Here is a 14767-nt window from a genome sequence, read left to right as displayed (position 1 = left end):
ATTTACCCTGATGGACTACCCTGCAGTGGGGAATAAGTTTCATTACACTAGAAGTCTTTCAGAAAGCGCTGTAACTAGGTTTAAGGATATGATTCCTTCTTTATGTTCTCTAATGTCATATACCAACACAGAGCAGAGTAGCTACCTAAACTCTGTAAGGGAGTTAGAGTATCTTGTCAATAGTTTTACATCCTCATTGAAGACAACTTTGGATGCTGTAGCTCCTCTGAAAAAGAGAGCTTTAAATCAGAAGTGTCTGACTCCGTGGTATAACTCACAAACTCGTAGCTTAAAGCAGATAACCCGTAAGTTGGAGAGGAAATGGTGTCTCACTAATTTAGAAGATCTTCACTTAGCCTGGAAAAAGAGTTTGTTGCTCTATAAGAAAGCCCTTCGTGAAGCTAGGACATCTTTCTACTCATCACTAATTGAAGAAAATAAGAACAACCCCAGGTTTCTTTTCAGCACTGTAGCCAGGCTGACAAAGAGTCAGAGCTCTATTGAGCTGAGTATTCCATTAACTTTAACTAGTAATGACTTCATGACTTTCTTTGCTAACAAAATTTTGACTATTAGAGAAAAAATTACTCATAACCATCCCAAAGATGTATCGTTATCTTTGGCTGCTTTCAGTAATGCCGGTATTTGGTTAGACTCTTTCTCTCCGATTGTTCTGTCTGAGTTATTTTCATTAGTTACTTCATCCAAACCATCAACATGCTTATTAGACCCCATTCCTGCCAGGCTGCTCAAGGAAGTCCTACCATTATTTAATGCTTCAATCTTAAATATGATCAATCTATCTTTGTTAGTTGGTTATGTACCACAGGCCTTTAAGGTGGCAGTAATTAAACCATTACTTAAAAAGCCATCACTTGACCCAGCTATCTTAGCTAATTATAGGCCAATCTCCAACCTTCCTTTTCTCTCAAAGATTCTTGAGAGGGTAGTTGTAAAACAGCTAACTGATCACCTGCAGAGGAATGGTCTATTTGAAGAGTTTCAGTCAGGTTTTAGAATTCATCATAGTACAGAAACAGCATTAGTGAAGGTTACAAATGATCTTCTTATGGCTTCGGACAGTGGACTTATCTGTGTGCTTGTTCTGTTGGACCTCAGTGCTGCTTTTGATACTGTTGACCATAAAATTTTATTACAGAGATTAGAGCATGTCATAGGTATTAAAGGCATTGCGCTGCGGTGGTTTGAATCATATTTGTCTAATAGATTACAGTTTGTTCATGTAAATGGGGAATCTTCTTCACAGACTAAAGTTAATTATGGAGTTCCACAAGGTTCTGTGCTAGGACCAATTTTATTCACTTTATACATGCTTCCCTTGGGCAGTATTATTAGACGGTATTGCTTAAATTTTCATTGTTACGCAGATGATACCCAGCTTTATCTATCCATGAAGCCAGAGGATACACACCAATTAGCTAAACTGCAGGATTGTCTTACAGACATAAAGACATGGATGACTTCTAATTTCCTGCTTTTAAACTCATAAAACTGAAGTTATTGTACTTGGCCCCACAAATCTTAGAAGCATGGTGTCTAACCAGATCGTTACTCTGGATGGCATTTCCCTGATCTCTAGTAATACTGTGAGAAATCTTGGAGTTATTTTTGATCAGGATATGTCATTCAAAGCGCATATTAAACAAATATGTAGGACTGCCTTTTTGCATTTACGCAATATCTCTAAAATCAGAAAGGTCTTGTCTCAGAGTGATGCTGAAAAACTAATTCATGCATTTATTTCCTCTAGGCTGGACTATTGTAATTCATTATTATCAGGTTGTCCTAAAAGTTCCCTAAAAAGCCTTCAGTTGGTTCAGAATGCTGCAGCTAGAGTACTGACGGGGACTAGCAGGAGAGAGCATATCTCACCCGTGTTGGCCTCCCTTCATTGGCTTCCTGTTAATGCTAGAATAGAATTTAAAATTCTTCTTCTTACTTATAAGGTTTTGAATAATCAGGTCCCCATCTTATCTTAGGGACCTCGTAGTACCATATTACCCCATTAGAGCGCTTCGCTCTCAGACTGTGGGCTTACTTGTAGTTCCTAGGGTTTGTAAGAGTAGAATGGGAGGCAGAGCCTTCAGCTTTCAGGCTCCTCTCCTGTGGAACCAGCTCAGTGGAGACAGATACCCTCTCTACTTTTAAGATTAGGCTTAAAACTTTCCTTTTCGCTAAGGCTTATAGTTAGGGCTGGATCGGGTGACCCTGGACCATCCCTTGGTTATGTTACTTTAGACGTAGACTGTGGGGGGGTTCCCATGATGCACTGTTTCTTTCTCTTTTTGCTCCGTATGCATCACTCTGCATTTAATCATTAGTGATCGATCTCTTTTTCCTGGTTCTTTCCCTCAGCCCCAACCAGTCTCAGCAGAAGACTGCCCCTCCCTGAGCCTGGTTCTGCTGGAGGTTTCTTCCTGTTAAAAGGGAGTTTTTCCTTCCCACTGTGGCCAAGTGCTTGCTCATAGGGGGTCGTTTTGACCGTTGGGGTTTTTCATAATTATTGTATGGCCTTGCCTTGCAATGTGGAGCGCCTTGGGGCAACTGTTTGTTGTGATTTGGCGCTATATAAGAAAAAAGTTGATTGATTGAAGTTGACTACAGCAAATCTTTGGGTGAAGCAACATTTGCTCAATACAAGGAGAAGCTAAAGTTATTGATGGCATTGATCCTTGTGATTGGAGTTTGGACATTATTTTTTTCTCTTGACCATTTTTTTTTTTCAATTTTTGAATGCGAGTTTTGCAAACAATAGTTAATTTTAAAGTCCCAACATAGATTACAAGGTCAAAAGGTGAAAAAAATGACATATTTTATTCAATGGCTTGCAAGTCACATTGCATCATGGAAGCATCGACCCCGAACCACATTGCATCACATTATCAACCCACAACAACAGTTAAAGTCTGAAGACTGAAATCACATTTCCATTGGTTTAGATAACCTTCTGTGTACTTGATTATTTTGTTGAAAATTGATTTTTTTTCTCCACCACCCAAAAAAAAAAAAAAAAATCAATGTTCTCAAAATTCAATAGCAGATGGAGGGACAAATTACCAAATTTCACCATTTTTGGAGTTCACAATTGCTATATTATTGCATCTTACATTACTTTACTCATTCCAGAATTATCCACCAAAAACACTTACGTGAGATAACATGCTCAGTGCATACTTTTGTAACATTTATTTATGGAATAAAACATCACACGCAGGCACCAAAAATGTAACGATATTATTAAATAAAATGATTTATTACTGAATCACCCACACACGGGGAACCAGAGGAATGTAGCAATTTATAGTGAATAAGTAGTTAAACTCCGAAATTGAATTAGATCGGATTAGGCCCCATCTGAGTCACCAAAATAATTAACAATTTAGGGTTTAATACTTATTATTTAATTATTACTCAGGGCACCACCTATTTTTATAGCATGGTTACTATAATTTAAACATTCATTAATTTATCAGTCTCAAATGAATTAATCAGTCTCAATTTAATTTAATCAGTCTCTGATCTGAAAGTCATGAATTCAAATGATACGGTTAACCAAGGGTTTCCTTCTGAACACAAAATGAACCACAGCAGAAATACGAGGTCTATTAGAAAAGTATCCGACCTTATTATTTTTTTCAAAAACCATATGGATTTGAATCACGTGTGATTACATCAGACATGCTTGAACCCTCGTAGGCATGCGAGAGTTTTTTCATGCCTGTCGGTTACGTCATTCACCTGTGGGCAGTCTTTGAGTGAGGAGTCGCCCACCCTCTCATCGATTTTTTCATTGTTTAGGAATGGCTCAGAGACTGCTGCTTTGTTTGATCAAAATTTTTTCAAAACTGTAAGGCACAACTGAGTGGACACCATTCGATAAATTCAGCTGGTTTTCAGTAAAAATTTTAACGGCTGATGAGAGATTTTGGTCTGGTAGTGTCGCTTTAAGGACGGCCCACGGCGCCTGACGGCGATCTGCGCTTCAAGGCGGCAGCGTCTTGCCGTTTCAAGTTGAAAACTTCCACATTTCAGGCTCTGTTGACCCAGAAAGTCATCAGAGAACAGAGAACTTTCAGAAGAAGTCGGCATGAGGAGTTTATTCGGACATTCCATTGTTAACGGACATTTTGTAATGAAAGAACATGTGGGCAGAGTCGCGTGTTGGGCCGGACCCAACCGCGACAGGAAAAACACCTCCGTTGGAAACCTTAACGGGCAAGTTGGAACATGCCCAAGCTGTTAAACAATTTCTCAGTTACTCACTTGTTGAAAGCCATCAAAAGCTGCCTGAATTTTACAAATGGTTTTCAACACGGAGGTGTTTTTCCTGTCGCGGCACACACAGATTTGCCGAGTCGTTACGGAAACGACTCGGCGAATTTGCGCGCACGTCTTTCATTAAAAAATGTCCTTAAACAGTGGAATGTCCGCATAAAGTCCTCATGCCAGCCTCATCTGATTCTTCTCTGTTCTCTCACGACGTCCTGGGTGAATTAAGCCTTAAATTAGGATGTTTTCAGGTCGAAACAGGCCGACGACGGCGCCTGGAAGCGCTGCAGGACGTCCCGGTCCGTGGGAAGTCCTTACAGCGACAGAAACACCCCATAATCTCTCATCAGCCATTAATCTTTTCACCGAAAATCAGCTTAATTTCTCGAATAGTGTCCACTCGGATATTCCTCACAGGTCCAGAAAAAAGTTTGGTAAAGCAATGCGCACCGTCTCGAGCAGCGTGTGAAACAAAGGAATTCAGCCGAGAGGACGGGACCACATCTCACTCAAGGCCTGCTCACAGGGAAATGACGTCACCGACACACGTGAAAAAACTCACACATGCGCACGAGGGTTCAAGCATGATTGGTGTAATCGCATGTCAATCAAATCCATATAGTTTTTTTTTTATATAAAACTGCCGGTTAGTTTTATAAGATATCTCGTATTTACAATTTATTTACAATTTCTACAATAAATGAACATTTTACTGGCATTTCATGGACAGTGATTAAATAAATTCATTTATGGGCACAATTCTTGCTAACGCATGAGACATTGGAAGAAAGAGAGATAAAGTTTAAAACTTTAAGGAAATAAATCTGATTGGAATTTAGTGATGAATTTTGAAGCCAATTATTAAGAAAGATATTAAACAAGCATGAATAGGTTTAAAAATGAGCTACCTGTATCCATTGACAACAATACTTGTTCCTGGAACCTTGAACTGGGTCAATTAGCTGCTGTTGAAGAGGCGGTTCAGGTGGTTTTGTCCATCCGTCCGTACATCTGTAGCTCATTTGGGTCGGAGGGGTTAACCCAGCGGTGTCCCCGAGTGATCCCAAGGCTTGTGTCGGCTGGCTTTACCGACAGGTTAGCTGCTGGTTTGAAATCAGCTCCGTCATCAGCTTGCAGGAACCCAGGGGTAGAAGGTGTTTGTTGAAAATGGCTTCTGGTAGCTTCTCAAAAGTTTGTTGGAGCCAAATTAAAAGTCTTTGTGAATTTAGAAAAAAGTAAAACTTTAAGAGCGTTGAAAAATTATAATGAAAAGGAAAAGTCACTTTTCTGTAAATTCGCTCTTAATTTGAAAAGCTCAGCTCAGCTCCTTCTCCTCTACAAGAGTCAGACTGAAGTCAGACTTCCAGAGCAAGAATTTTAGCTGAGGAAGCTTCTGCGATTTGAAGCGAAACGTCCTCGCGTCAAGCAAACCAGTCCAGTCGAAGATTCAAGCTTCTCTACTATGGAAACCACCTGGACAACTGAGAGCCTATACAGAAACTCAGCTCGGAAGTTCTCTTAAAAATTCAAAAGACTTGATGCACCTTAAAGCATCAGGTTAAACTTTAAGTTTGTCAAAAGTAAAGAATGAATGAATGAATGCCACGTGGTAGCTTAGCTTAGCTTTGCAATGGGGCCTTGGCCCAAGAATAAAAATGAAACGTTAAGGAAAGAGAGAAGCAAAGAGAATTGCAGAGCGCTCCAAGTGAGACTCAGTTCTAACTTTTTAAAGGGGGACTAACATCACCAAACTCCACCCATTTAGGGTGTGTAACTTCACAGGAACTTCATGTGTTCACAGTGCAGACACAAATGATTCAATTATTTAAACACATTAACTATCGTGGTATACTATTATTCTAAGACACTCAAATGGATGCACATTATTCATCATCATTTAAACACATCCTCTTGGTTAAACAGAATACTTCAACATCAACATTTTAGATCATGCAGAAAGGTCACACTTACACACATATCAGTTAAAATGAGCACATGTCAATAAACTGGAATGATTATATGCAAAATATTTTGTTTGATTAATCAATACAACACATTAGAATTTTTTTTATATATGAATAAAAATAGATACTAATGCAATTTTTTTTATTTTAAAAAAAAGGTCTTTTCCTTTGCTTTAAACTAAATATAATAGCTGCTTGTCAAGACAAAGTTTATGACCATGTGTTATCATGAGGGAAGGCCCCCCCGATGAGGAGAGGTTCTGTCTTAGCTTGAGGCCCTAAAGTGGGTTCTTCAGGCCTGGAGAAGCTCAGATTCTGACATGAAGCAATTATAATGGCATGCAATTCATAATGACCGGAGTTAAACCAATAAAAAGGCAAAGGCTTCCCTTTGAAGAACTGTGAATTACAGTTTTGTTTTTCCTCTGCGAAGCAGTGTTGAACCATCGGGGGATGTCTCCAAACTTATCTGAAGATCTCCAGATGACTTAGGAATGTATCAACTGAGAGTGGAAGAAGTCTGTCTCCAGTTGAAAACCTAGGTTTTTGTTGAGACAGCATTATGTATTTATTTAATCAGGGTGAATAGAGGCCATGGTGCTACACTTTGTAATACAGTTTACTTGAGTCAAAGTAGCTCACTGATTAGCTCCACTGATCCAATCTAGCCATAACCGGTGTGGCTAGTATGAAAGCTCCTCTGTACTTAATCCTTGATGTGTAATGACTGTCGGTATGCCAAAAATCTTGGTCACCTCTTGTCTGCATTTCCACCATTTATACACCCGAACACCGCGCATTATTTAATCATTGCCTCCTTTTACCGATAACTGGCACTTCACAGATCACCGGTACTAACTCCCTGTTTAGGTTTTGCCAGACAATATGGAAGCATGCTAGGAATCATAGGTAGCCATGCCCAGAATGGAAAGGGGTATGTTTTATTCAAACACTGTTGCCAGTTGTTTAACAATTACAAACCCAAATGTCCATTTCATTTATGCAAATGGTATGTAACTCAAACTATTGACTATCTGTTCTCTCTGCAGTGCCGTTTTGAATGTGACTGGTAACAGAGGTATTGTGGTGACCAGGTCTACTTACCCTTCCAGTGGTAAATGGGCTGGACACTGGCTGGGGGACAACACTGCTGCCTGGGACCAGCTGTACAAATCCATCATAGGTACAGGATACTGAATCCTGTTTTGAATTAGCATGAATTATCTTTGCAGTTGAACTGTACATTCATCAGAACTTTTGTTGTGATGTATGTAAGACGATGCAAAAGAAAATGAGTTTTTAGTTTGGCATCATCTTCCTTTGTTTCACAGGCATGATGGAGTTCAGCCTGTTTGGCATCCCTTATGTAAGTACTTTGCTAATGACAAGACATAATCTCATTGATGTGACCTTGTCCTCTCAAAGTAGATTACAGCAGCATGAGTGATATTATTTGGTTTGCTAGAACCTTTGATCAAAGAGCATCTTGAGAAATAACATGAAGCAGATGTTCTTACAAGCCCTGCCCCCATCAAAAGGCTTGGTGCCATGCTGTCAATTTTATGAATACCTTTTGATTGTGAGCAACAAATAAGAGTTCCATTTTTACTTTGTTTGTTGGTCTTCCTGCAGCTTTTTGCTTGTTAATGTGTCAATTTGTCTTTCCCTCTTTTACCTTTCATTACTTCAGTGCTTAATAATAACATTCAGATACATTATTGATGCCTTTATAGAAAGGCTTATGGTTTGCTACAGTACAGTCCCTTACAATGGGAGTATCATGATAAAGAACACTTCAGAAACATGATGTGTGCACTCACTCTGTACCTTCCCTTCAGACTGGAGCAGACATTTGTGGGTTTTTTAACAATGCTGAGTATGAGATGTGTCTTCGCTGGATGCAGCTGGGTGCCTTTTATCCATATTCACGCAACCATAATGGCAAGGGCAACATGGTGAGTGGATTCTAAACCACAGAAAGAATTTAAAATGCTGATTTTTAAGGTCACTGATAGCTTGTTTTTCCTGTCGATGGCAATGTAAAAGTCATAATCTGTCTCTGTTTTGAATGACAGAATTGTGTGAATAGAGTAATAGTGGTGTAATCATTTAGGCTTAGTTATTTTATACAAATTGATAGTCAGCATCCAACTATATATGGCCTAAGGTTTATTGGTGCTTCTGCTTAATACTGAATTCCATAGGGTGAAGCAGATGAGAATCTATGAAAACCCTTGGATTTGATGCCAGTAACATCTGCATCAAGGCCAGTACCCATTTATAGCTGCACTGAAAAAAGAGAACGTTTGAACCAACTTAAAAAGTATTACAAATTGTAAAAACTTGAATGAATTAAGTTGTTTGAACTTAAGTTTGAAAGTTAAATCAACTCTAACTTACAAACTTAAGTTCAAACAACTTAATTCATTCAGGTTTTTACAAATTGTAACACTTTTTTTAGGTTGGTTGAAACATTCTCTTTTGTCAGTGTGGGTGGACTGAGATAATACAAATGAAGTGTCTTGTCCAAGGACACAGCCAGTAACCTGACTGTGAAACAAACACAAATGTATATATTGGTCGTCCGTCTCTTGTCCCACTTCTGCAGTCAGTAGTGAAGAGATTATTTCCTCATTTATTTAGTTATTTAACCCTGCAGCAATAGTGCAGACGTACTGTCTTCACTCATGTGTGTCTAGGAATATTCTTTGGGTGAGTGTTTCCACATGATTACCTTTTGGAACAGACTGGTCAAAGTTCCAGTTCAAAGCCTTCAAAAATGTAGTCAGAAAAAAAAAAAAACATTACCAAGGATATCTGTACATTCTAACAGACTAAAGACATTATATCAGCAAAAAAAAAAAAAAATGTAACCAAATAATATGAGTGATGTAATCGTAACATCACAAAGCTATCACAAAATCCAACCCATGGGGGGAATGACAGTGTGTCTGTAAAATAAGGTTCATTGTGGATATAACACCCTGAACAGATGTACGCACCGCACCAAGCCTCTGAGACACAGTGATTCGCCAGTGGGCAACAGCTCGGTGCGGCGCATCTGCTCAAGGTGATACAACTCAAATGATCATATTATTTCACCTACATTATCTAACCCATGGGTAGAATGACAATTAATCTGTAATGGAAGGTTTATTATGGATATAACACCCCAGTCAGATGTGGCCGTTTCTCCATGGCTTTGAGATGCATTGACTCACAGTGAAACAGTGCTCACAGTTTGACTGCGCAATGTTCACATCTAGTTAACAAGATGAATGTGTGCCGCAGACATTGCACATAACAATATTTCCTTTGTGCACCCCAAACGGGATCCAGTAGAGGTGCAAGTTTGGCTCACCCGTGGCACAATTGGGACATGCCGGCAGGATTTGCTGTGCCTGACCATGGCGAATGTCTCTTGAGCATGATCAGACTGTTCGGAATGCTGTTTTGAGGCCATGAGAATATTTAGAACTCAGTCACATTGTGGTCAAATGGCACTTTGACTGCTGTTCAATATATTTCCACTTCCACTGAGCTATGATTGTTTTGAACATGGGCAAAACATTTGGGGTGGCAGCACGACTGTGCTCAGAATGCTGTCTGACAGTTGCGAATGTGGGCAGAAATTTAATTCAGAGGGGATTCGGGGGGATTCGGGCTCATTCTGCCTCTAGTGTGATGGAGGTATTAGTATTGAGATAGCAGACTCACTCGGTGATGGAAAGTATGAGGTTTTCTGTTTTCCTTTAGGGCCCCTTCACACATAACACAAAAGACACAGAAACCGGAATTTACAGCAGGCCATGGAGCAGGTGATGAGACCCCACAAGGCTTATGACAAATGTGGGTGTGGAATCCATTAGCTTAGCAGGGAAATTAGTGCAGAAAATCCACTAGGGTGATAGTGCAGTTTATCTGCCAGGGAGGGAAATTCAACAAGTTGAGACTGTGACCTGCCTCCATAGACATGTCCATAAAAATCATAGAGGGATATGCTTTGCAAACTTAATACCCATTACTACATTGGATGACGTTGAAATTGAGGATGGCCAAGTGGTTGTTCCAGCAATAGCAAAGATTCCATGTCTGCTACCTACAACACGCGTGGAATGTCTCAAACCTAAACCTACTTCTAGACATCTTATATATGCTACTCTGGAACCACCCCTAAATCCAAACAGTTCAACTGTCAACCCCACTGAAGACCTTAGTCTGGGTCTCATTAACATAAGATCACTATCCTCAAAATCATTGTTGATTAATGATCTAATTATTGATCATCACTTAGATATGATTGGGTTATGTGAAACCTGGCTTAAACCTACAGCTGTCCTCCCCTTAAATTAGGCCTGCCCACCAGCATATACATTTAGTCATGTCCCTCGTGATGCGAAGCAAGGCGGGGGTGTTGCTCTTATTTATAAATCTACATTTAGCTTATTAGCTGTTGGGGTCACAAATATAACTCATTTGAGCATCTGATTCTCCGCTCTGCTCAGGATATTATGCATTGCCAAGGTCAGAAGAATAAAAATCATCCAGCTCGAAGTCTGCAGGTCATACGTTGTCACTGTATATAGGCCTCCTGGCCCATATTCTGAATTCTTAGATAAATTTGGTGCGTTCATTTCTAACTTGTCAACTAGTGCAGATAACATTCTGATTATTGGTGACTTTAACATTCATATAAATAAGTCTTCTGGTCCCCTCTGCAAATCATTTATGGAAATTGTGGATGCATTAGGATTTCGGCAATGCATTCGGGACTCGACACACATTAGTGGAAATACCCTGAATTTGGTTCTCGCATGTGGTATTGCTGTCACGAATATTGACACCATGCCTCTTACATCAGTGGTCTCTGGTCACTCACTCATTAAGTTTACAGTTTCGTTGTCGTGTTTAGTAGAACAACAACCTTATATATCACTGCAGCGATGCATCAACTCCTTAACTATGAATGAATTTGAAGCTAGACTGCCTGATGTCTTAGCTTCACATTTGGCAAATACCCAGTCAGCAGACAGACTTGTGGATAGTTTAAACTCGGTGCTCAAAACTACACTCTGCATGATTGAACCACCTGTGTTAAAACTGCGTTCCCCCAAAACACAGTCACCTTTGTTCAGTGATTACCTGCGTGACCTCAAGCATAAGGCTACAGGTCTAGAACAGAATTGCGTCGTTCAAAATTATTAATATTCCACCTTGTGTGGCATGATGCTATCTTAGACTATAAGCATGCATTACTGGCTACAAAGAGGACCAATTGCTCTTATTTGATCAACAAAAACAAGCATAACTCATAGTTCTTGTTTGACACAGTGGCAACACTTATTCATGGACAACCACCTGTAGTTTGCTCTTCTTTTACAGCAAAATATTTCCTGGATTACTTTGAGAAGAAAATTGAAGACATTAGGTTAAACATATCCCAGCATGCCTTAACTCAGCCACTACACCCTGCTATTGAGGTGGGCGCCATTACTGAGGTATTACCTAGATTTACACAATTTGATAGTATTTCACTAGGCATGCTGACAAAACTCGTAACGTCAACAAAAAGCACAACCTGTTTATTTGATCCTATACCAACAAAAGGACCTGTGGCCCACTCTTGGGCCGACTGTGTTGGAAATTATTACTCTTTCTTTAACTTATAGATCGGTTCCTAAATGTTTCAAATCTGCAGTGATTAAACCATTACTTAAGAAACCTAGTCTTGACCCTAGTGTATTGAACAACTTTCGGCCAATATCAAATATATCATTTTGCTCTAAAATTCTGGAAAAAAGTGGTGTCACGGCAGCTCGTGCACTATCTAACTGATAATAATCTCTGCCACTGCAGTCTGCTTTTAGAAAATATCATTCCACAGAGACAGCTCTTAGTAAAGTGGTGAATGATCTTCTGCTTGCAGTGGATTCAGACACCACTACAGTTCTGGTGCTTTTAGATCTCAGTGCTGCATTTGATACCATGGATCATCGTATTATACTTGATAGGCTGGAAAATCATTTGGGGATTACTGGGCATGCCCTTGCATGGCTGACGTCATACTTGACCAGTCGTTCTCAATTTCAATTTATTTCAATTGATTTCCTTTATATAGCGCCAAATCACAACAGAGTTGCCTCAAGGCGCTTCACACAGGTAAGGTCTAACCTTACCAACCCCCAGAGCAACAGTGGTAAGGAAAAACTCCCTCTGAGGAAGAAACCTCAAGCAGACCAGACTCAAAGGTGTGACAAAACTCACTGTGTTTTGTACAGTAACACTACCTCTAACCTTAGTGACATGAAATTTGGGGTTCCACAGGGGTCTGTCAGGCCCCCTGCTTTTCTCCCTTTATATAGCACCTTTTGGGCACATATTGCGACGTTTTGGGATTACCTTTCACTGCTATGCTGATGATACTCGGTTATACATGCTGATAACTGCTGGTAATCTCGTTCACATAAAATCCTTAGAAGATTGCCTTGCATCAGTGAGAAGTTGGATGTCTCGAAACTTCCTACTTTTAAACTTTGATAAGGCTGAAATTATGGTTCTTGGTCCAGTGAGACATCAGCATCAATTTGACCAGTTAACGCTTAGCCTAGGCTCGTGTGTCATACATCACACTGACAAAGTGAGGAACCTTGGGGTAATTTTTGATCCTACATTGCCCTTTGACCTCCACATTACAAATATTATGAGGACTGCTTTCTTCCACCTGCGAAATATAGCGAAGATTCGTCCCATCCTGTCTATGGCTGATGCTGAGACCCTGATCCATGCGTTTATCTGTTCTAGATTGGACTACTGCAATGTTCTATTTTCTGGTTTACCGCAGTCCAGCATTAGGGCTCTCCAGTTAGTTCAAAATGCTGCTGCCAGACTTTTGACATGAAGTAGAAAGTTCAACCACATTACACCCATTTTGGCATCCCTTCACTGGCTTCCTGTTCCCAGTGATATCAGATTTTAAGGTTCTGCTACTAGTCGATAAAATTGTTCTCGGACTGGCACCTCCCTACCTAGCTGACCTAAATAAACCTTACGTACTTTGAAGTCCAGATTTAAGACGCACTTATTTTCCCTTTTTGTATGGATAACATACTTTTATAGTTTTGTTTTACGCTTTCTACTGTTTTAATTCATTTTATTAGAAAACAGAGTGTGCCACGGCCTCAACTTTACCTACATTCTGGGTCTTTTAGTGAAGCTAGGGGTTAGTGGCCGGCGATCACCTTAATATTTCCTGTTTTTCTTGTTGTTTAATGCTCACAAATTATACTGTACGAGGTCTGTCAATAAAGTATAGGTCCTGTTTATTTTTTTCAAAAACTATATGGATTTCATTCATATGTTTTTACGTGAGACATGCTTGAACCCTCGTGCGCATGCGTGAGTTTTTCCACGCCTGTCGGTGACATCATTCGCCTGTGAGCACTCCTTGTGGGAGGAGTCGTCCAGCCCCTCGTCAGAATTCCTTTGTCTGAGAAGTTGCTGAGAGACTGGCGCTTTGTTTGATCAAAATTTTTTCTAAACCTGTGAGACACATCGAAGTGGACACGGTTCGAAAAATTAAGTTGGTTTTCGGTGAAAATTTTAATGGCTGATGATAGATTTTGAGGTGATACTGTCGCTTTAAGGACTTCCCACGGAGCGAGACGTCGTGCAGCACTCCCAGGCGCTGTCGTCAGCCTGTTTCAAGCTGAAAACCTCCACATTTCAGGCTCTATTGATCCAGGACGTCGTGAGAGAACAGAGAACTTTCAGAAGAAGTCGGTTTCAGCATTTTATCCGGATATTCCACTGTTAAAGGAGATTTTTTAATGAAAGACGTGCGGGCGGATTGCAGCGTCGGCTCGCAGCCGCCGCGTCGCTCCGCCACAGGAAAAACACCTCCGTTGGAAGCCTTAAGGACAAGTTGGAACATGTCCAGCTGTTAAACAATTTCTCATATACTCACTCCACTGAAAGCCATCAAAAGCCACCTGGATTTTACAAATGGTTATCAACACGGAGGTGTTTTTCCTGTGGCGCCGCACCGCACCGGCTGCGTCCCGACGCGCGGACCCGTCCGCACGTCTTTCATTAAAAAAATCTCCTTTAACAGTGGAATATCCGGATAAAATGCTGAAACCGACTTCTTCTGAAACTTCTCTGTTCTCTCACGACGTCCTGGATCAATAGAGCCTGAAATGTGGAGGTTTTCAGCTTGAAACAGGCTGACGACGGCGCCTGGGAGTGCTGCACGATGTCTCGCTCCGTGGGAAGTCCTTAAAGCGACAGTATCACCTCAAAATCTCTCATCAGCCGTTAAAATTTTCACCGAAAACCAGCTTAATTTTTCGAACCGTGTCCACTTCGATGTGTCTCACAGGTTTAGAAAAAATTTTGATCAAACAAAGCACCAGTCTCTCAGCAACTTCTCAGACAAAGGAATTCCAAGGAGGGGCTGGACGACTCCTCCCACAAGGAGTGCTCACAGGCGAATGACGTCACCGACAGGCATGGAA

At 40.4% G+C, this 14767-nt stretch overlaps 1 protein-coding gene across 1 annotated transcript in view; it reads left to right on the top strand.

Annotated features, from left to right (window-relative positions):
* The window catches only part of si (sucrase-isomaltase (alpha-glucosidase)), a 309027-nt gene that overhangs the window by 236929 nt on the left and 57331 nt on the right, over positions 1 to 14767 (top strand). Inside the window, exons 36-38 of the mRNA XM_034168783.1 lie at positions 7304 to 7437; positions 7586 to 7620; positions 8093 to 8209. Coding sequence (XP_034024674.1) covers positions 7304 to 7437; positions 7586 to 7620; positions 8093 to 8209 — 286 coding nt within the window. The remainder of the gene's footprint in view (positions 1 to 7303; positions 7438 to 7585; positions 7621 to 8092; positions 8210 to 14767) is intronic.

The sequence above is a fragment of the Thalassophryne amazonica genome, chromosome 4 (genome assembly GCF_902500255.1).
Source record: "Thalassophryne amazonica chromosome 4, fThaAma1.1, whole genome shotgun sequence".
Classification (NCBI taxonomy): Eukaryota; Metazoa; Chordata; class Actinopteri; order Batrachoidiformes; family Batrachoididae; genus Thalassophryne; species Thalassophryne amazonica.
Note: the sequence above shows the minus strand (reverse complement) of the source record. Positions and strands in the feature narration are given on the sequence as shown.